This window comes from Glycine max, chromosome 15, assembly GCF_000004515.6.
Source record: "Glycine max cultivar Williams 82 chromosome 15, Glycine_max_v4.0, whole genome shotgun sequence".
Classification (NCBI taxonomy): Eukaryota; Viridiplantae; Streptophyta; class Magnoliopsida; order Fabales; family Fabaceae; genus Glycine; species Glycine max.
Window position 1 is genome coordinate 11,371,547 of NC_038251.2, and position 21,241 is coordinate 11,392,787.

General features: G+C 33.3%; 3 protein-coding genes across 6 annotated transcripts; 1 reads left to right on the forward strand and 2 right to left on the reverse strand.

Annotated features, from left to right (window-relative positions):
• Positions 1–1,816: 1,816 nt before the first annotated feature.
• Positions 1,817–2,777, forward strand: LOC100792764 (TPR-containing protein DDB_G0280363). Its single transcript, XM_026125649.2, has 2 exons — positions 1,817–1,844; positions 2,133–2,777. The coding sequence occupies exon 2, from the start codon at positions 2,153–2,155 to the stop codon at positions 2,513–2,515; it is 363 nt and encodes a 120-aa protein (XP_025981434.1). The 5' UTR covers positions 1,817–1,844; positions 2,133–2,152; the 3' UTR covers positions 2,516–2,777.
• A 2,600-nt stretch (positions 2,778–5,377) lies between these two features.
• LOC100813333 (probable protein phosphatase 2C 42) lies at positions 5,378–11,340 on the reverse strand. 2 transcript variants are annotated; one of them, XM_041010024.1, is made up of 5 exons: positions 10,719–11,340; positions 9,998–10,368; positions 6,471–6,707; positions 5,752–5,844; positions 5,378–5,683 (listed from the first exon to the last, which is right to left on the reverse strand). In XM_041010024.1, the coding sequence occupies exons 1-5, from the start codon at positions 11,014–11,016 to the stop codon at positions 5,648–5,650; spliced, it is 1,035 nt and encodes a 344-aa protein (XP_040865958.1). In that variant the 5' UTR covers positions 11,017–11,340; the 3' UTR covers positions 5,378–5,647. The 2 variants fall into 2 exon arrangements, with proteins under 2 accessions (XP_040865958.1, XP_006597694.1); XM_006597631.4 differs by having other exon boundaries at positions 5,378–5,844.
• A 5,673-nt stretch (positions 11,341–17,013) lies between these two features.
• On the reverse strand, positions 17,014–20,350 carry LOC100793291 (GDSL esterase/lipase At4g16230). Of its 3 annotated transcripts, none has more exons than XM_003546263.4 (5): positions 20,045–20,349; positions 19,817–19,944; positions 19,202–19,447; positions 18,861–19,116; positions 17,014–17,387 (listed from the first exon to the last, which is right to left on the reverse strand). In XM_003546263.4, exons 1-5 carry the CDS (start codon positions 20,304–20,306, stop codon positions 17,164–17,166), a joined length of 1,116 nt encoding a protein of 371 aa, XP_003546311.1. In that variant the 5' UTR covers positions 20,307–20,349; the 3' UTR covers positions 17,014–17,163. The 3 variants fall into 3 exon arrangements, with proteins under 3 accessions (XP_003546311.1, XP_040865959.1, XP_014622917.1); XM_041010025.1 differs by having other exon boundaries at positions 19,849–19,944; positions 20,045–20,186; XM_014767431.3 differs by lacking the exon at positions 17,014–17,387 and adding an exon at positions 17,887–18,187 and having other exon boundaries at positions 20,045–20,350.
• Positions 20,351–21,241: the final 891 nt, after the last annotated feature.

A 21,241-nucleotide genomic window follows, 5' to 3' on the forward strand; every position in this document is an offset into this window, starting at 1 on the left:
TTATTTTCTGACCTTTGCACTTGCTTGTATTATATTTCATCTAATAATGAACATTAACATATACTTTAAATAACGCATTATCCTCTTAAAAAAATCCGGTAAAATTAAGTAATATGTTGAAGTATCAATTAATTTTTATTTGCAATTTTTATAACTTATTCTACTTTACAAGAATTTCAGCTTAACGGTTAAATTGGTTAATTTTATATTTTGCAAAAATGTATTAAATAACACACAAAGACACACATATGTAATGAGAATTTTTTTCATTAATTTTAAAAATGTAGATTATATGTGTAATCATATATGGAAAGTTATAAAATTAAAAATTAGTCATTAATTATCACTTTCGGAAAATAATGCCATGTGCATTTAATTTATAATATTAACCACCAATGGATAATGAGGTATATTCTTGGTTCTTATTCTCAAAATATTAACAAAATAATATCCTATGTGGTCTAGTATATTAATTATGTACGTAAAGGAGAGCTTATTGAGTAAATGAGATTGAATATAGTGGAAAACGAATCAGATTTGAATTTTTATTGAAAAACGTTTCTTAATTAAAATAATTTTTCGGCAAATTTATCCAAACATTTTTTTATTATGATCGATTATAATAATAATCAATTATTTAATAATTTAATTTTTACAGTTGTATCTCAAAAATACATCCTTAATATTTTCTTATGTCTCAAACAGTATTATTTCGTTTCTAGAAGAAGATATCTAAATGAAGGGTAAAGAAAAAAGAAATGAAGGAGAGCTCAATGATAGAATAAATAAATTTCTCAAACTTTGAAAATATCCAAAACCAGAATCTAATCTTGATGAGTACCAACATCCTCTTCAATTCCACTTGTTCGTTGAAAATTATGTCATTCCTATCAAGACCAAATAGCAACCAACCAAATTATCATCCGAATTCTCCTAAGAGTTGTCCCTTTTACTAGACCCAAATGATCAGTGAAGTGAGTTTTCCCTAATTCAGTGCTACTATCAAAGCCCGCCAGGAATAAAACATTGACCCAACCTCTACCGATAAATCACATGAGAAAATAGGTGTTTAGGCTCTTGAATATCATTGCAAAATAGACAAAACATTGAGCAAGGATCCAGACAGATATTTTTCTTTTGTCCAAATTCATCTTAATAGGAATCCTATCCAGAATCAGCAACCATGTGGAGGCTATAAGATCTTGGGAGGTGCCAAGCATAGCCAAAAGTCATTCAAAAATTAGAGTTTACCCATCTCATCATTCTTTTGCCTCCTTAAACTCTTTCACCTATTACAAACCTGTTATGTTGATTGCATGGATTAACATGTTATTATGCTTTCGTGATTCACGTGGATGGTATTTTAATTACACTAATTTACAATTACTATTAACGTACGATAGTAGTAACATGCTATTATAACATGTTAAAATTCATAACTAAACATAGTTACCACAATTGTTAGTAAAAACTGGCAGTCAACTAGTCACAGTACCTCGAACAATTAAAATATAGCAAATTGTCTCCCATTATTAAATCACGAAGCGGAAATTTTGCCTTTAATGATTGAATAATTGAACATAAACCATGAAATAGCATTACTTACCGATGATAATAATAATTTCATCTTTGGTGGCCTTGCCAAGTGATCATACAATGGTATATAGCGCATCATGAAAATTAATTAGTGGCAATCCCACTCAAATTCCTTGCCATCTATAGTGCTACTCTGGGGCTACTCTACCTCTTTCTAACAGTACTGTCACACATTAATCGCTTCTATAAATTGTCACATTTTGCATCACAATCGTCATAGCCTTCAAACAATTAGAGCATATAACTTGGTACTAGCCAGTATACATGTCTAAAAAATCATATTTCTATATCTTAGTTTTCTATGTTCTTTATATAATCTAGTCTTGTTAATTAGTAGGTGATATACCAGTAACATATTAATCTCTGATAACTCACACGGTTAACTAGGTTAAATTTTTCTACGAACTATATGACTTTAAGTTTGCCATAAGCAAAAAGTATTGTTGAAGATATATACAAATAACTCACGTAGCTAATTATATACTTCAGTTCATTAATATTTTTGCTGATTTATTATGTATTTATTCCTTTCACAGGTTGTGGCAAATTGTGAAGCATGAGGACCTTACTTGCAGTACTCTTGTTTTTCTTCATGATGACGGTGACCATGCTGCATGTTGGTGCAGTCATCGTGGAGCATGAGCCAAAAACAAAGACAAAGCGCAATCTACTGAGCGAAACTTCTCTTGGACGAAAGGGCATGGGAACCGAGACAAATAACCAACAAACCATGAAGGTTTCTGCAAGTAATGCAAATACCAACACTGCTGATTCTGTCAGCAATAGCAAAGCGAAAAAGAACGACGACAACAATGGTGGCGACAACGACAAAAATGATAGCTCTCAGAACTACGGTTCAGGACCTGTCCTTAACAGCCACCACTATTTCCATATTCGCACTCCACCCATTCACGGCTAGCTCTATATATCTTGTCGGAGACGAAAAAGCTTCATAAATATATATATATATATGCATGGTGTTGCATGTATTTAGCACACCGGTTAAATAAAGTGCAACTAGCATGTGTCTATATATGTGTGTAAGTGTGCATGTTAGTTTCACTAATAACATATATAAAGCTATCAGTCTCTCCTCATGTGGTTTTTTTTACTATGTGTAAGTATGTGTGCCTTGTTACTAGGGCAAATGCATGTATGCATGTTTTTCTGTTTTTGGCTGATTTTATTGGTAAACAAGGCTATAAGCAACTAAAAACAAATAGTTCTTTAGTTTCATCTTTTAATTTCGTTATTTGCTTATCTGATTGATTTGGAAAGCCTGAATGAATTAAGTAACTAAAAACTAGACCATATATAGATGATAGATCATTCAAATTCCCCTATCCCAAGCTTTTATTAGGGTGACCGGACCTGACTCAAGCCAATCTAAATTAAAAAAAAAAAAAAGTGGATTAGTTTGGATATTCAAGTTTAAGTCAAAATGGGTGCAACTGCAACCTGGTTCTTATCGATTAGGTTGTGAGTTTAATTAGGGTTTAACTACCAATTTTATGTTTTTAAATCCTCACTCTTAGCCTTATAATTAAGCACCTCAATTTATAAAAGAGCAATGCTATATTACTCGAAAAACTCCTGCACGAAATCACACGAATTTCAAATAGACCAGTGAGTATATCTATAACCATTCAAAGGGGAGATAATAAAATGTGTTTTCCAACAAAAAAAAAAAAGGCAACTGTTCGTAACTTTCGTACTATTATGTTTTTGTACTATTTAGTAATTTCCGTTATAAAAAGACTACCTGTATTCGAACCATTTAAAAATTTTATTGTATGACCGTTTGAATGTCAAGTAAATATAAGCTCGAGGTAATTCTGCTTCTATCTAGATCCGTGACTCTGTAAAATTTTGTTTATTGGATTTTGAGGCAATTAAAATAGGCTTATAAGGTTTAACTCAACCATAATATATTTTGATCTCTTGAAAAATTCAAACCAAACTATAGTATAAAATTAATAATTGATTGTTTATTATTTATTTCTTACTCAAGGTATTTTTGCAATTAATTCAATAATTGATAGTTTTATCAAATACATCGCAAGTTCATACATATAAATATGTAAAATTGTAAATAGATAACATTAATAGTTTTCTAAATTATCCTTACTTAAGTTTGGATATAGTCATTTCCCAACAAAAAAAAGATTATTATTTTAGTTTCTCACAATAACTAATACTCATCTGATCCACGCCATATATGCACACACAATTTAAGATTAGAATACAAATAATAAAATGGTTGTGGTAATTGATAGTATAAAAAAACTGTGGTAACTCGAGCCTTTGCGGTTTTTCTTTTTTTCCTCTCTGTTTTTCAAAAATTGTTTTTGAGATATAGAAATGTTAGTGAGAGAGAGGAATAAGCTATTTTTTTTTTTTCTAAAAGAAAAGAAAGCAAAACTACAATCACGGAAGGAAGTTTGCAATAGCATCACGAAATAGCTAAATCTTAAGGACAACAAAAAGGACAAACCAATAAATGTTAAATGGAGAGTTTGAGCTTAACATTTCACATGAATATCATTAATGTTTCACACGCATAACAGTGACATCTCAATTCCTAAAGACAAGAGTCTGATGTACTCAATGATTATCCTGGTTAATTGGAAAGCTCTGAACTTCACATTTCTGGTGATAAAAATGTGAACGTACAGCAAAGTGGGCGTTTCGGTAATTTTGCCCGGTCATCAAAATTAATTTTGAGATGAGTACATTTTTTTTAAATAAATAAAAATTTTCAATGTTTTTAGTAAATTCTATCGTTTTTTGTGTGTGAATAGTAAATTCTATCTTTAAGTATATATGCATAGGACTAAAAAAAAATATATTTATATCTATACTTTATAAATAATTTTACTTTACCAAAATAAAATTAAATCTGTTAAATTCATTTCCAAAATATTATTTCTAAATATAAAATGAACAGAGCTGATACCGATCAGAGTATTAATAACATTATATATATCTACAGATGTTATTTTGAATTTTATAAGTACTTAATTATGGAGGTAATTTTTCAATGTGCCAATCACTATTGCATCATTATTACATTATTATTAATTTTGTTGACCAATCCTTACAATTTTCTTTTCCTTAATTTTCCACTTTTTTATTTAAAAAAATTGAGTGTGTTATCGTTATTGTGCTATGCTTTTCTAGTAACTTTTCTTAACTTTGGTATTTCATTTTTTTCTTAAATGAAAGATGCTTAACGATGTTATTAAATGCTTATTTTACCACATAAAGATGTAGATTATCAAGCATCAGCCTTTGCGTAAAAAACACAAAATCAAGCATCAGACAGGATCTGTTTATCTAAAATTTTAAAACGATCAATAACCACATTTAAAGTTAAAAATTATCTCTAACAATGACAAGCCTTTATTCGTAAATTTTTTGAACGATTGAAAAATAATTTTTAAATTAATAAATTTTTCTTTTCTAAAGAGAATATTTTTCTTCCTTAAGGTAATAAATCCTTAAAACATTAATAATATGAACACTTCATACGGTAAGTGCTTCAATTTCTGTTGAAAAAGACAACAATCATAAACCTCATTCCGCTACGATGCTTAACTTTATACTAAAATTAACATATCTTCTGATTAAATAATTGAATTCATTCAATCAACAAGCTGATTGAGGATTATCCAGGAAATCGTACATACATGATACAACCTTGCTCGTGCACGAAATTTACACGGAAATTAGATCAAGCACTTCCTTCTAATCACAGCATTATGTAAATATGGGCAAGGGATTTGACAAATTGCTAATCAAAAGTTACTTTTCTGATATTTTTTTTTTCTTTTTCTCTTTTTCATTTTCATGGATAAACTTCTAACAAGTGTTACAAGTTCGTGCGTCATCAATAAGTTGTCTCGGTATCAGTAACCATACGTGGCAGCACTATGAATGGTATATTCTAGCAACGTACCAATGGTGTATTTTCTGGTATTGGCACAGTTGCCAGAACACCCGTATAAGAGAAGCATGTTTACAAATCATGAAGCGTCAGTGATCGAGAGCACTACGAATTGTAAGTGGTGTATTTAGAACTGCACCCCTGGATATAAGGTTGTGGTTTAAGAATAAAACAATAACAGTTATATCGTCGTGAAAATGGCGACGAACCTTCTTGTCAATCTTGTAAAGGTCTGAATATCGCATTTCACGTTTTCTTGCTGCTTCTTGTAGGGCAGCCTTGACAAGTTTCTTCGCACTACCCTGCATTCACACAATTTATAAGCACCAATGGATTCAGGATAGGCACGAGAATGGCATGACAGTGAAAAAAAAAAAATCAACAACCAGCTGAGAAAATAAAATTAACCCTTCAATTTCAACTATTGTGGAAAAAATAAAATGCAAAAACATATCATGAAATTGTATTTCTAGAACTTCATGGTTCTCGAGTATTCTGCATCATACCCTTTGAGGACTAGCAATACAGGTTGCAAGAGTTTCACAACTCATTGACAAAGTTAAAGCACCAGGAAGGGTTAGAAGGGTTATAAGGTTGGCTAAATGGTGAAGAGAAAAGGGAGGCGGGAGAGAGGTTGAGTTTGAATCCCCTCCCCCCAGGCAAGCAGTTGAGAAGTTGACTGTGAAGATGTATAACTTGTCAAGCCTATGACTATTCTATTCACTGTAATATTGCGAAATAGTAGTGGTTGCACTCAGATAATAAGGTAACAATAGATGTAATCAATGTGTTAAATTAAGTTCAAAACAAATAAAACCAAAGCATTCTGTAGTCATATTTAGATGATGGAAAGAAACCATGAAGCAAGTGATGTCCAGTACACAACTAAGTACTATTAAGAAAATCAAAAGGTAGAAAAGAATCTTACCGCGCATGGACTGCTGTGAACAATATCCACTGCTTGATCATTACTCAGGTGCTCCCATAAACCATCTGATGCAAATATAAGGAAGGAATCATTTGGTTGGAGAGGATGAGAAAGAATAGTTGGATTAGCAGACAAGAAAGGCATGTTCATTGGTTCGGGGAGTCTGAATTTTGCATTAATGGGTTCTCGGTTAAACTGCGCATGTTTCATATATACGTCACCTATAGATCTAGAAACCTGCACCAAATATCATGAAAGTGGTGATATGTATCACCATTAATTCGAGTGGAAAGTAACACTGTAAAATAAGATAATGGTTGCAGGAGTTACTAGGAAAAACATGAACCATTAATATCATAAATTGATTAAAAAAAAGCAGCAGAAGATTGAATGGGAAAAGCATATTTACAGTTTGTGCTTACTGCTTTCATTGTTCTCATACATAACCATGATAATAACGCAAATGATTTTTCACAGAATTTATAATTGAAAACTAAGTTAACCAACAAACTTAATAGATACTATCTCTTTTCATTTTTAAGTGTCTTTTAAGGTTTTATACAGGAACCAACAAATACAATAAATTTTCTTGTTTCTAATAAATAGTTATGAAGTTTCTTATTGTATCCTTTTTCACTTTACTCCATAATAAATGTTTGCAAGTTTTTCATTTTCACTTTCATGATAAACGTGTAAATTAAGAATTAGGAGGGAAGTAAAAGTATAATTGACAAAAAATAATTTTACCTTCAAATTTGAAAACAACAAATAGGAACAAAAATCTGAAAATTTGACACTTAAAAAGAAACAGAAGGGATATAAACAAAAACAACATCAAGATGAGTAGAAGCAGAATTTTGTGAAACATAAAAGTATTTAAGTTTTCTAAAGTACCAATTATTTTACATTAGTAAACAATCAACTTAAAACACTCCTCTCCAGTCCCTGCACCCACCTCATCTTTCTTTTTCATATCACAATTACCATAATCATAATAATTTTTCTAATACTTTTACATTTTTTTAATCTTTTTAAAACTTCAAATATGTGATGTGGGATAACTAACCCCCTCATGCAAAATATTGGTGACAACGTTGTTTCATTCAAACTTCTGGCCTATAACCTAATCTTTCTTTTGTTGTGTTTCTTGGTATGTGGCTGTATCATTTCCTGTGTACTTAATCAAAGCACAAAAACACTAGATTTACATTGATAGTATCATAGTAGACAACTCTGAAATCTGAAAATACAAGCAAATCAATTTATGTTTTATTATGTAGGTGGTCTAAGATTATCACTTCTAAACTCACGGGGATGCTCAATGGTATATACCAATTATATACTGCAAAACAGAAGACCAAGTGAACACTTTCACCTGATATATGTGTTATGCATAGCATTAGATAGGCATCATCATTTGACAGTTCATTTCTTATTGCATTGTCCTATAGCCACTTGGATCTGAAGTAGTAGGTTACTTCATGCCATTGGGGAATCAGGAATCCTGGGCTGGGAATAATCTCTCAACTTGGACCAACTCCATTCAAGTTTCAACTACTTTTAAGGAATTTGGTATAACTACGGAAGATAAACTTTATGCTATTCTGCTTGTATTTGCATTTACTGTAATAATCATATCTTTAAAAATCCTTCTCAGACCTCGCATCTCATATGGCAGGATTCCTTTTCTGGCCTATTTTTGGTGTTTAGCCCATGGAACTGGTTAGCATGCTGAGAAATAGTCAGATCAGATATACAAAGGGTTTATTGAGTTTCATTGTCTTGATTTCCTTGATTGACTTTTATATGTTTCTTGCTTGTTCCTTGCTTTATGAGGATATCTTGTTTGACTCTTTTTCTTCATAATGTTTCTTTCTTCCCCAACCATCTTTTATAGGACAAAGGATATTTATACTTTCAGCAGGGAAAAAAGACTGTCTGAACTGAATGGGTTTGTTTAATGAATTAGAATGCGCTGACAGTGAAAAAGTTTATTTATTCTATATTAAATTTCAAGGTAAGATAGTTGACTTTTGTAATAATTACCTTAAGAGTGTGTTTGGATGAGAGAATTTAATAAGAATTTCAAATACTTCAATTGAAATTCTTATATTTTCAAAATTTTGTGTTTGGATAAAAAAATTAAAATTGTGAGGGTGAAAGAAAATGAATGCAAAGAGAAGAGAAGATATGGTTGGTGTGTTTCCAAAGAGAAAAATATTGATGCGGTAAAGGGAGTCGCAGGGGAACCGGGACATGACGGTGTACACCACCATACCCGACCACAACATTCAGTCAACGGCGCAAAGCATGACCCAGACCCTCCACACCGGCAAGCACCACCGCGTGATAGGCAGCGATGACTGCTCCCCTGACTGACGGATGCAGTTCTACATGTCTCCTTACGCTCGCACCCGATCGACGCTCCGCGAGCTCAGACGGTGTTTCTTGAAGAAGGGGATCATCGGCGTGAGAAAAGAGTCACGAGTTCGAGAACGAAATTTCGGGAACTTTCAGGTGGAAGAGAGGATGAAGGTTATAAAGGAAATACACAAACATTTTAGAAGGTTCTTCTATCAAGAAGAGAATTTCAATTTCTCACATTTTAGAAGGAAATTAAAATTCCACATTTTTAGTTGTTTAAAATTTTGTTTTAAAATTTCAAAAATTTAAAATTTTCATAAAAAAACATCCAAACAATGAATTTTAGATTAAAGAAATTTAAATTCTCTGATAAATTATTTTCCTCAGTTAAAATTCTTTATTCAAACACACTCTAAAAGTCATTTCAAGAGTGATTTCTAATTGATTGGTAGTGTAAAAAATTACAGTGACAATATATGAAAATTAAACTATTTACAATGACTTCAAACATTGCCATCTAGCTTCACTAACTATACTTCCCAAGTCTGATCTCTGCTTCCATTACAGGGAGCTGTATGCCACAATGATTAAACTTGGGTGAAGAAGAAAAATAATGGTTTTATAACTTTTTTTTATGCACCAATAACAAAGTTAATGTATTTTTTTTTGGGTGAAGAACTAAGTTAATGTATTCTAATTCTAAATGAAAACTCTCTTTTTATTAGGCAATTTGAAGGAATTTCTGGCAACAATATTGTAGAAGATAAAGAGGATGGGAGTAACACGAGGAATGTCATGTGGCATGCACAAATATATAATAATAATATAACTTAAAGATAAATTACAAAACACGCAGTAAAATAACAACTATACCCTGAGGCTATGGCTTTACAAATCTTAAGTCGGTTATCATATATGATTTTCATAAACTATGGATCATCAAATGCAGCATGTATGGACACAGATGTTTTATTTTATTCCTCTTCTTTTTTAGAAGCCTGAGGACAAAGGTTTGGTTGCTTCCAACCCAATTTTCCTATCATCAAGATTTAATACTCAAGTTCCTTCCGCTCAGGACTTCAAGAAGAAAACACAATAGGGAATTCAAACAAATATTAATTGGCAAGGAGAGTTTTTGAGAGGACGCAAGCATATAAAATTACCTGAATAATGCCCTTTACTCTCCACACTCCATGTTTGAGGACAACAATCTGGGGGTCATTCGGGTGCAATTCCTTAAGCTCCTGCCTGACAGCCTCAAAATTCGCATTGTGCTCCGTAGACAACTGAATCGCGGCCATCCCACCGGTGTTGCCAACTCTCCTACCCAACACAGCACGGGAATCTCCAAGACTTGCCACAAAGAGTGTCTGCCGACAAATAACCCCAACCAAACAACACGTCCCAGTAGTCGCAATCTGCGGCCGAGAGCTCCACAGCTCCGAAACAAGCGCCGTAAACCCCTCCTCTGTCCGCCGGAACGCCTGATGAATGGCCTCAGATGTCACAACACTCTGTGACTCGGCCAATATCGCTGCAGCACAAACAACAACTACATAACAATGGCTCCTAAAGTACCTAAACACACAACATCCATTGCCCTTCGACACAGATACATAACAATATTTTTATTTTTTTAAAAAAGAGGTCGATTGTGACATAGCTCCAACACAATTACACAACACGCATTTTTCAACTGTTCATGATTGCCGTGAAAAGCGCAACTACTTTTAGGTGGTGAAATTAAAATCAAAAAGCAAAAATTTCACGAAAAGCGAAGATACGAAAATCACTTACAACCAAAAACAGTTCCAACTCACGATCGACAATTGGAATCACGGTATTTATATATAAGGAAAGAGATTGAATCGCGAAGTAGCTAACCTTGGAGATTGCGGAACAAGTTATCGCAAACGTAGCGGGAGCAATCGGGGCCGCCGTGGCCGTCGTAGACGCCGACGAAGGTGCCGAAGGCGCCGGACTCGATCTGGCTCTGGTCCTCGATGACCTGGTTGGCCTGGACGACGGCCATGGAGAAATCGCCGGCTGCAAACTTTCCGATGTCGCGGAACCAGAGGAGGCCGTCCTTGCATTCTCTTCCGGCGGCGGCATTACCGGCATCGTCACCGTGCCCGAACGGCTTCCAACAGCGCGCGATAAGGCTCATCAATGCATGGAGCATCCCACATCTCTCAGAAACCCTAACCCTAGGCCCCCAGCACCGGAACCTCTTTTCCCAATGGTGGCGCGCGCGGTGCTCCGAATCTGAGGAAAGAATTGGATAAAGAAGGGGTGCGCAGGATAAGAAGGGGGGTGCAGGTTAGCGCGAGGTGAGGAAGGAAGCAAAGGGCGTGTGTGTGTTCGGTGGTGGAGAAACAGGAATGGGCTCGTTCGCTCTCTTGTTGGGAGAGAGGATGGCGTGGGGAAGCCCCTCTTGAGTGCTTTTCTTTTCAATGTCTTTTTTATTAACAATATTTTCTGTTATCTATCATCACCTCTCTCTTTTTTTTTTTTTTTTTCACTTTCCTCTTCCATTTAATATTCTTTTCATAAGTTTTTTTATTTTATTTTTTTCACATTTTTTGAAACAGAACTATTATATCTCTGTCAAACCTTCACTATTTAAGGTATTTGTATATTAAAACTCAAACTCTACACATTTAATAAATCTGAAACAATTCTATGTCAATCAATTTAAGCATTGGATGATTATTTTTTTACACATATACATATTATATATCTCTTTGTTTAAAAATAATCATACAATTGATATTAAACATAGATATCTCTTTTAATAATAATTTAAATCTTAACTTATCATGTTATTAGTCTCTTTTAATAAGAATTTGATTTTTTTTTACTAAAAAATTTGAATATTAGTTGGTGCCTTTGTGAAGACTAATGTTTTCATCAAATTTAATTTTATTCGTTATAGTTTCTTTTAATTATGTGTTTATATATACAACAAATATCTCTCGCAAAAAATAATCTTATTTGAATTGAATAGAAAATTATTGTCAAGACTCAAATTTGAGGTTATTAATCTAATTAAAATAATTTTATACTAATTCATCACTTTTTTTTTGTTTCAAGCATGTTACATGAATTTTTAATTTTTTTATCGTCATTAAATTTCTTACTAAACTTTATTATTAGAGGAAACTTTTACTGCAATTTAACTTTGGAAGCTTGTTTAGTACAGAGATCATGAAAAGATGGTGTCACGTACCCTTGCAAGTTCATGGACAACACCATTGACTTGTGTCTTGGCAAATCCAATAACATATGATGGATTATTAACTAATAACCTCCTGCAATCTTAAATAATGTTACCCAACTCAGACTTGTCCATGGTTGTGCTCTTGATGATTCTATCCACTATCATCTTGCAATCAACTTCAAAAATGATAGTGTGAAGTCCGAGTATGCTCGAGAAAGTGATTGTTGAAGCAAGAGTCCACACTTCTCCCTCTAGTACCGGTAAACAAGGGTGACGAAAATTTGTTCTGATAGCAACAATTTTTCCAATATAATCCCGAATACACAATCCCATACCATTCAAATTTGCTTGCTGCCTGAAGCTTGCATCAACGTTACACTTCATGAACCCTTGAGGCGGAGGACTCCATGTTTCTCTATCACTGGCAGTCTCCAAAGCATTGTTGTGCCACTGCACCTCTTTAGCACGAAACCAATCTTGGTAAAAAATTGTCTGCAATTTTAATCACTGCTCAATCTTAGACGTCCTTGTTACTCCATAATTTGTCATTACGCCGATGCCAAAGACTCTACAGCATCATGGCAACACGCTTCCTTTGACACAAATTGATTTTTTCGATCAGTTTGAATATAAAACCGGGGCATGAATTCACCTCAACCAAGAGTTCTTCAATAGTATGCCTTAACTGAATCTCCTCCCAGCAACCCATGTTTTCAATTTGTGAAGCACAGAGTCGGCATAGTAACGAGCACTCTACACCACGGGTTCTCAAATTGGACTTTGTTGGCAAACATCCTCTACATAACCTCTATAGAAACAGCTTGACCCTAGGTGAGATTTCCAGCTTCCATATCAACGACCAATCTCCTTCCATACTCAAGCCATTATAGTCAATAAACTCATGCATTATGAGTTGATATGCACTCCTGACAGTGTATTCCCCATTGCTAGTGAACCGCCACAGCCTTTCATCACCATGGGAAGATGCTATTATTGGAATTTTCATTATTGCATGCACGTCTCTAGGACACAGAAACTGGTTCAAAAGTTCAACATTCCAACAAGCATTCGAACTATCAATTATATCATCCACCATCATGTTCTCTAACCCTCCAATAGTCGGTGTCTCAATAAAAGGTGGTTCTCCAATCTCAATCAAGGCTCATTCCAAAGTCTGATACTCTTACCATTGCCCAACTTCCATCTAAATCCTTCCTTAATGACCAATTTAGAAGAGAAAATGCTCTACCAAGTAAAGGATGGATTGTGCCCTAAAACCGCTTCCATAAAGTCCACCTTGGGTAGTATTTGGCTTTAAAAACTCTTGCCCGCAGAACATTTGGCATAGTGCTAATCCTCCACCCATGCTTTCCTAACATGACCAAGTTGAAAGCATATAGATTTCTAAATCCCAATCTCCATTCTCCTTCATATTGCACATTTTGTCCCAGGCCAACCAATTAATTCCTTTCACTCCTCTCCTGTTTCCTCACAAAAAAAATAATAATTCATCACCTTTTGAAGCTCATCCCCAGTAGACTGAGGTATTTGGAAAATACTCATACCTAAGTATATGGGAATAGCTTGCACCACAGACTTAATGAAAATCTCTCTTCCAACCATAGAAAGTGTCCTTCCACAACAAGAATTAATTTTTTGCCACACCTTATCTTTAACAAAATTAAAGATAGCTCTTTTGTTTCTTCCAACAACAAATGGAAAGCCCAAATACTCACCTCTTCCTCCACCTTCCCTCACCCCAAGAACAACAATAATAACATTCCTAATACCATTAATATCCACATTTTTATTGTAGGTGACTTCAGATTTATGCAAATTTATTAACTAACCTGAAGTAATGCATGATTTTAGATGCTACCAAGGCATTGTCAACAATAGATCTCCCAAGCACAAAAGCATATTGTTCCTTAGACACACATTTATCAATAACTTTACTCAACCTATTAGTCAATACCTTGGCCAAAATTTTGTAGACCACGTTGTATAAAGAAATAGGTCTGAAGTCCTTCATACCTCTAGGATGGTCTACTTTTGGAATGAGCACAATATTGATATCGTTAACTGAGAAAGGAAACTCCCCTTGTTGGATCCATTGGCAAGCAAGGAAAACATCTTCTCCATAGATGCTCCAAAAATGCTGGTAGAAAGATGGGCTGAATCCATCCGATACTAGATCTTTGTCAGGTTGCATCTGGAAAATTGCCTCCTTAAATTCCTCTCTTATGAATGACCTCATTAAATTCACATTGTCTTCATATGATATTTTGGGTGCCACCTTCTGTATAATTGGATCATAAATCCCTTCATTGCCAGAAAAAGACCTTCAAAATAATCAAACAGTAGTGAACATATCTCCTCTTGGCTCTCCACTCTTCTACCTTCCTCATCCTCCAACCAACCAATATATTTTATTTTGTTTTGAGAAGAAGCTAATGCATGGAAATATTTTGTGTCCATGTCACCTTTCTTCAGCCAGTGCATTGATTGTTGTTTCCAAAAGGAACACATGGTGTGTAAACTTAATAAATCAATATATGGACTTAAACAGACTTTCCGACAATGGTATCTTAAGTTCAATGATACTATTACGTCCTTTGGATTTAAGAAAAACACTGTTGATTAGTGTATATATCTGAAGGTCAGTGAGAGTAAATTTATATTTTTTATTCTGTATGTTGATGACATCTTGCTTGCAACTAATGATCTTGGTCTATTAAGTGAGACTAAGAAGTTTTTCTCTAACAACTTTAAAATGAAAGATATGGGTGAGGCAAACTATGTGATAGGAATATAAATATTCCATGATAGATCACAAGGACTGTTAGGCTTGTCTCAAAAATCATATATTAATAAAGTTTTAGAGAGATTCAGAATGGATAAATCTTCAGCATCTCTCATTCCAATACAGAAAGGAAACAAATTTAATCTCATGCAATGTTTAAAGAATGATCTTGAACAAAAACAAATGAAAAATATCCCTTATGCATCTATTGTTGGGAGTCTAATGTATGCTCAAACATGCACAAGGCCAGATAATTAGCTTTGCAGTTGGTATGCTTGGTAGATACCAAAGTAATCCAGGATTGGATCATTGGAAAGCTACAAAGAAAGTCTTAAGATACTTGCAAGGGACAAAAGATCACATGCTTACTTATAGGAGATCTGGTCATCTTGAGGTGATTGGATATACAGATTTAGACTTTGCTAGTTGTATAGATACAAGAAAGTCTACATTTGATTATGTGTATCTTTTAGCCAGAGGAGCGATTTCATGAAAAAGTGCAAAGCAGTCAGTCATTGCTGCATCCACCATGGAGACTGAATTTGTGGCATGCTTTGAGGCCACAGTTCAGACTAATTGGTTGTGAAATTTTATTTCAGGACTGAGAGTAGTTGACAATATTACCAAGCCGCTGAAAATTTATTGTGATAATATTGTAGTTGTCTTCTTTTCTAAAAATGACAAGTATTATAAAGGTGCTAAGCATATGGAATTGAAATACTTTGCTGTTAAAGAAGTTCAAATTCTTAGAATGTGAATTTTTTTATGGTGGAATCAAATATAATGTTAAGAAGATTTATAATAATTTACTTACGCACCTTATTCAATCAATTAAATTAGTTTTTATTAATAGTCTTTGAATGTGAAAGTTAATCGGTAAAAATTTCTTACAAAACATATACATTTAAGAATTTATACACATGACGACACTTTGTAATTTTGCAATAAAATTATGAGCATTTTACACTTATCCATACATTTAAGATTTTTTCTCATGAAGATGAGAGCAAATTACATTTGTAGCTCCCAAGTTCTTTTTTAAATTACACATAACATCACTTTTTATATATTAACTCTATTTATGTTTAAAAATATTACACTGAACTTTCCTTATATGTTATACTAACATCTCTTTAATGTTTCAAAACATTACACTTATATTTCTTATATATTACACTAATACTCCTACAAGAGAAATTATTATATAATTTCATGAAACCTCATGGATATTTAATGTAATTTACTCTAAAAATTAACAAACAATAAATTACTTAATTAGTATAATAATTTTACTAAATTATCCAAGTATCATGACATTGATTATTTATTTAGGAGAAATATTTAAATAAAACTTAATATTTCATTAAATACTTAAAACGTCACTTAATATAAAATTTATATCTTGTTAACAAATTCACTTTTTTTATCCGTAAAGTAGGAATAATTTACTCTAAAGATTAAGAAACAATAAATTACTTAATTACTATAATAATTTTACTAAATTATCCAAGTATCATCACATTGATTATTTATTTAGGGGGAAAATTCAAATAAAAATTTAATATTTCATTAAAAACTTAAAACATCACTTAATATAAAATTTATATTTTGTGTTAACAAAGTCACTTTTTTTATCCATAAAGTAGGAATTGAAGATAATATTAGAAATTTATAGCATGCATCTTACTCAACTAACTAAATTAAACTCTTGGTTAACAAACTCACTTATTTTGAAAAAAAGAAATATAATGCATCAAAATCAAAATTTTAATGTACATATATTATTCTATATTAAATAGTTATAATAAATTTCATTGTCATAACATTTTATACTTTGCTTAAAAATAACTATTTTATACTTAAGTAATAATATACCAATTATTTATTGATATATACTATAATCAGAGTAATATTAAACTTTAAAAATAATAAATAGAAAGCTCAATACTAAAATCAAGAAAATTAATAATTCTTTTTTTAAGGTTAAATAAAATTAATTTTGAAATATGGACTGTAACTGGAATATATATTTAAATTAATGTTAACAATAAGTTTACATTAATACGTGTCCTATACTAAATTAAAATAATTCTAAACATTTCCCAAGCATGCACAGAGTTGTATGGTAATTTTTACATAAGATTTCTTAAAGCGAGTTTATGTCTGATGTAAAGTGCATAAACTATATCTACCTTTAATTAATTTATACTTCATCACGAATGAGTACACTTTCACTGTGCATTTTACAAATAAATGAGTTTTTCTTTTCTAGTTTCCCACAAAATTTCCAATTCACATCCATTGGATTAAGCTTTGGAAAGTTGACAAATGTTTATAGGTAAAATGTCACGAGTATCACCATTTATGAGACGCTCAGCAATAACAGCATTGGCAGCATCACTAGGATGGTAAGTATCCCAGAAAACATACTTGGACCGGTCCTCACAAACTTTTGAATTACGATTGCATGGAATCAAGCCTCCAAATCGACCAGCCAAGTGACAGCATGCACTATTCGGATTCTCAAAACCTGTTGCACATTGAAATGCTACATTCTTACTCACAATCGATCATGCAATTTTGGGTACTTGAATGAAAAAAGAAGTTAGTCTTCAGAAATATCAAAAAAGTTCGATTTTGGTCCCTCTTTTCACCCTCATATTTTATAAATGTCTTATTTTTCAACTTAGAGTTAAGGTTGGTTATATCCAATTCTAAGTGGTATTATTTTATATTATAAAATTTAAAATATGAATTATGGGGTTAAAAGTCACCATAAAATTGTATAAAAAAAAATACAATATAATATAATTTATGATATTTTTTAACCTCTACAAATTGTAAATAAATATAAAAAAAAAGCCACCACCTAAACCATCATCACCACACTTGAACCAAACAACCACCGCCTCCAACCAAAAAGCCCACCATCTCTAAGTAGCCAAGCCTAATCCTAACTCCCAAATCAGAAATCCCCACCCCCAAATTTGAAATCCCTAGCCCCCAAATGAAATGAATTTTGAAGGCACCTGCAATTGGCAATCAATCTGCGTGGTGGGATCCATCATAGTGTGGTCATGCGTGTTGAAACTGAGGGACGAGAAGAAGGGCATAAAGAAGGCCTGGGCATTGAGAGCGTTGGTGTCATGAAGGTTGGTGCTGAGATGGTCTTCAAGGACTCGACCCTTTCAACTTCGTCCTCAGTGAAGACAATGTCGGTGTCGGCAGCGGCGATGACAATGTAGGTGGTTTCGACGACAAGGGAGATGAATAAGTTTAGGGTTTGGAGGAGTGGGGTCATTTTGGGAGGAGGCTCTGATGGAAGGTAACCTGAACGACGAGGAAGAGGGTAAGTGAGGTGGCGGGAAGGAGATGAGGAAGAAGAAGAAGAATGAGAGGCTTTAGGAGAAGAAGAAAGAAGGAGAGAAAGAACTTTTAACACTTGTCAATATTTAATTCACAAATGGGCCAGCTTACATGCATAGTCAACGCACACGTAGGCTTAGAGTTGACCGAGTGACTTCTAGTAAAAAACAATACATTTATAAAATATAAACTCGAAAAGCTGACCAAAAATTTCGTAGGAGTAGAAACTAAATATATTCATATTTCTGAGAAGTAAAAGCATATTTTAGGCAAAAAAAAAGCATAAACTTATGATTTAGTCCCCGTATATGTGTGGATTCTCAATTTGGTCATATACGAAAAAGCTTATTAAACCAATTCCTATACTTGCAAACTTAGTGCATGTTTGATTTTCCATCCAACTTGTTGTTGCACGAATTTCGGGACAAATTCAATGGTCCCACGTAAACTGAATGCAGATGGAAGGATGGAGATGCTTTTGCAAGCATCCTTTTGCTAGCGATGTCTGTTTTGAAACGGATACACAAACATGCTCTTACTGAGTTAGGGATATGATAAATTTAACAAGTTTTTATGTATAGGGACCAAATTGAAAATCTGCAACATATGTGTTTAGCCAAAGTAAATTGTAACCCACCGTAGTCATTATAATTCTGTAGGATATCTTCCATGATATGGTAAACATCTGCATAAACAAATAATGACCCCTCCAATTTTGTCCTCAGCTCTGCAACAAGGCTCTTCAATTGGGTGTTAAATAACTGAGCCAGCTCATTTGGTAACGTGACACATTCATCTCCAGCAAATGGGGTAAAATCCCTCACATATGGTATACACCCAATAGGCCCTACATTTACCACAACAATTTTTCTGGCCCCTAGATTGAATAGCCGCTGCAAATAGTAAATTGCACGTGATCAACTAGGAAAATTAGAACATTCTTTTAAACAAAGTTTTCTAGGTTTTTAGCAAAATTACAGTGAGTTGTAGTCTGAGTCTTGATACCAATGTGGCCACAAATGATTCCGGAGATACCAACACCCTCTCTGGAATTGAGAGTATGGGTGTCAAATAGTTATCCAAGAAATCATTTGAGCCTAATGCTACTGTAAAGAGGGCCTTCTTAAACAAATTGAGAGCTGCAGGAACACCAATTAAGGAGATGATTTCTTCCCTCGTATTTGCAAAGTTATCTATCTGTGCATCGAAGTTGATTCGTCCCCCCTGTTATTGACATGAAGATTCTGCCTATCATCACTATTTTACATATTAATGGTACACAAATTATGAGTTTATTTTTCATACCATCCAACCAATTAGAAACGAGCTTAAATATGATTTTCAAAGTAATCATTACAAAATTTAATAATCTTATCATGTATAATAGTGTATGATTGAATCACACAGTAAAAAGTATATTCTAATTAAATTCTAAATTATATCATAAGCAATTGTTCTAACTAAGGAGTGTGACATAGGACAAGGAGTAAGGATAAGCCTGTTTTGTATGGTTCAAAATTGAAATTTGAAGTTTAATACTCCCAAATATTGTACATAGAACTTAACCAAACATTAGTCAAAGCAAAAACTTACAAAAATTTGGCCAGAGTTGTTAAGAATTCCACCTGCACCAGAGGCATAATTGACACCCTTTAGAACCACTGATCCAGTAGTAGTGGGAGCCAAGTAAGGAGGAGAAAAGCCAAGACCCAGTTTCTGATCTAGTGCCACACATCACACCATGCTCAAAAAAGAGAGATAATAATCGATACAATAATTTGAACAAAGAAATAAAGAACCTAATGAAAACCAGTGACTCACTTATAACATCTGCAACTGTTCTTCCATTGCTGAAACGACCAGTGGCCATTCCAAAATCAATTCCATAAGGGTCATGGTTTGCTTTGGCCAGTGAAACAATATAGTTGTTGTTCCCTACATCGAGCAGGGAATCCCCGAAAACAAAAGACGCTGGTACATAATTTGATAAGCCAATCTTGAACAAGAGCAAGACCATAAAAACTCGAAACATTATCCCAAAAATGACTCTTCTATTCAAATAAATAGCCATAAAAAAGGACATTATTATAGAAAATGTCTGTTTTGTTCTCTGCTCAAGGATAGGACATACAATGAGTTTTATAATGTGCCAATGATTAAGGTGAAATACACAAATAATTGCCACTAACTGTTAGTCTTGTTGAAGCACATGGTGGACCCACCAAGGAATTTTTATAATATTGTGTGGAAAATGAGCTTAATTCTTTAGTAGGCTAGAAAGCCAGTTTTGCTTCTAATAACAACATAGCTCGTGTTTTTCATTCTATGACATCAAAGTCGCTAGTGTCACACATCGTAAGTTTAAAGGCATTGCCCGTGAGGGAGTGATTAGTCAATAAATTAATAAGGGGTGGCAGCACAGTTATGAATCAGGGTAGGAACAAAAGGCGCTCATTTTTGCTTCAACAATGACAAGATCAATAGCCATTGGTACTTGAGAGTTAGGCTTCTTTCTCTACACAATTATTGTAGTCTCCCGGATAAGGTTTAGCACAAAAGACTGAGTTTCTTAAATATATTGACAGAAGTTTGATTTTCTTGTCGTGCGTGTGAAAAGGATTTTCAACAAAAAAATTCACTTACATGATCTCTACGCTCGAGAGTTAATCTCATGACTTCTAATTGTGGGAACACCTTACTTTCAACAAAAAAAAATTATTAGTGTTAATCTATTGATTAGGTCTTGAATTATATTAAATGATGATAAGTTGGATACGAAATTTTATTTTTAGTATAGAGTGATAGAAAATCTACTAGGACTTCCACATTTGATTAATATTAGTTAGATTGAATAATTTTTAGTTTAACTATTTCTTAATTTTAAAAGTACATATATAATTTATTATATAATTTTAAATATTCTTTAAAACTTTTTTATTCTAAAACCAAATAGAAAAAAGAAAATCTTTCGATAAAACTATTTCAAAAGTAAACCGCTGAAAAACTAGTTAAAAACTT

Excerpts from the sequence above, each read along its gene's own strand:
- LOC100793291 (XM_014767431.3), bottom strand. The coding sequence starts at position 20,306 with ATGTCCTTTTTTATGGCTATTTATTTGAATAGAAGAGTCATTTTTGGG. Across the intron at positions 19,448-19,816 it reads ACAACTCTGGCCAAATTTTT|GGGGGACGAATCAACTTCGA; the intron begins GTAAGTTTTTGC and ends TGTCAATAACAG. Across the intron at positions 19,117-19,201 it reads GACTCAGACTACAACTCACT|CGGCTATTCAATCTAGGGGC; the intron begins GTAATTTTGCTA and ends TACTATTTGCAG.
- LOC100813333 (XM_006597631.4), bottom strand. The coding sequence starts at position 11,016 with ATGCTCCATGCATTGATGAGCCTTATCGCGCGCTGTTGGAAGCCGTTC. Across the intron at positions 10,369-10,718 it reads CTTGTTCCGCAATCTCCAAG|CGATATTGGCCGAGTCACAG; the intron begins GTTAGCTACTTC and ends TTTGTGCTGCAG. Across the intron at positions 5,845-6,470 it reads TTCACAGCAGTCCATGCGCG|GGTAGTGCGAAGAAACTTGT; the intron begins GTAAGATTCTTT and ends GTGTGAATGCAG.
- LOC100792764 (XM_026125649.2), top strand. The coding sequence starts at position 2,153 with ATGAGGACCTTACTTGCAGTACTCTTGTTTTTCTTCATGATGACGGTG.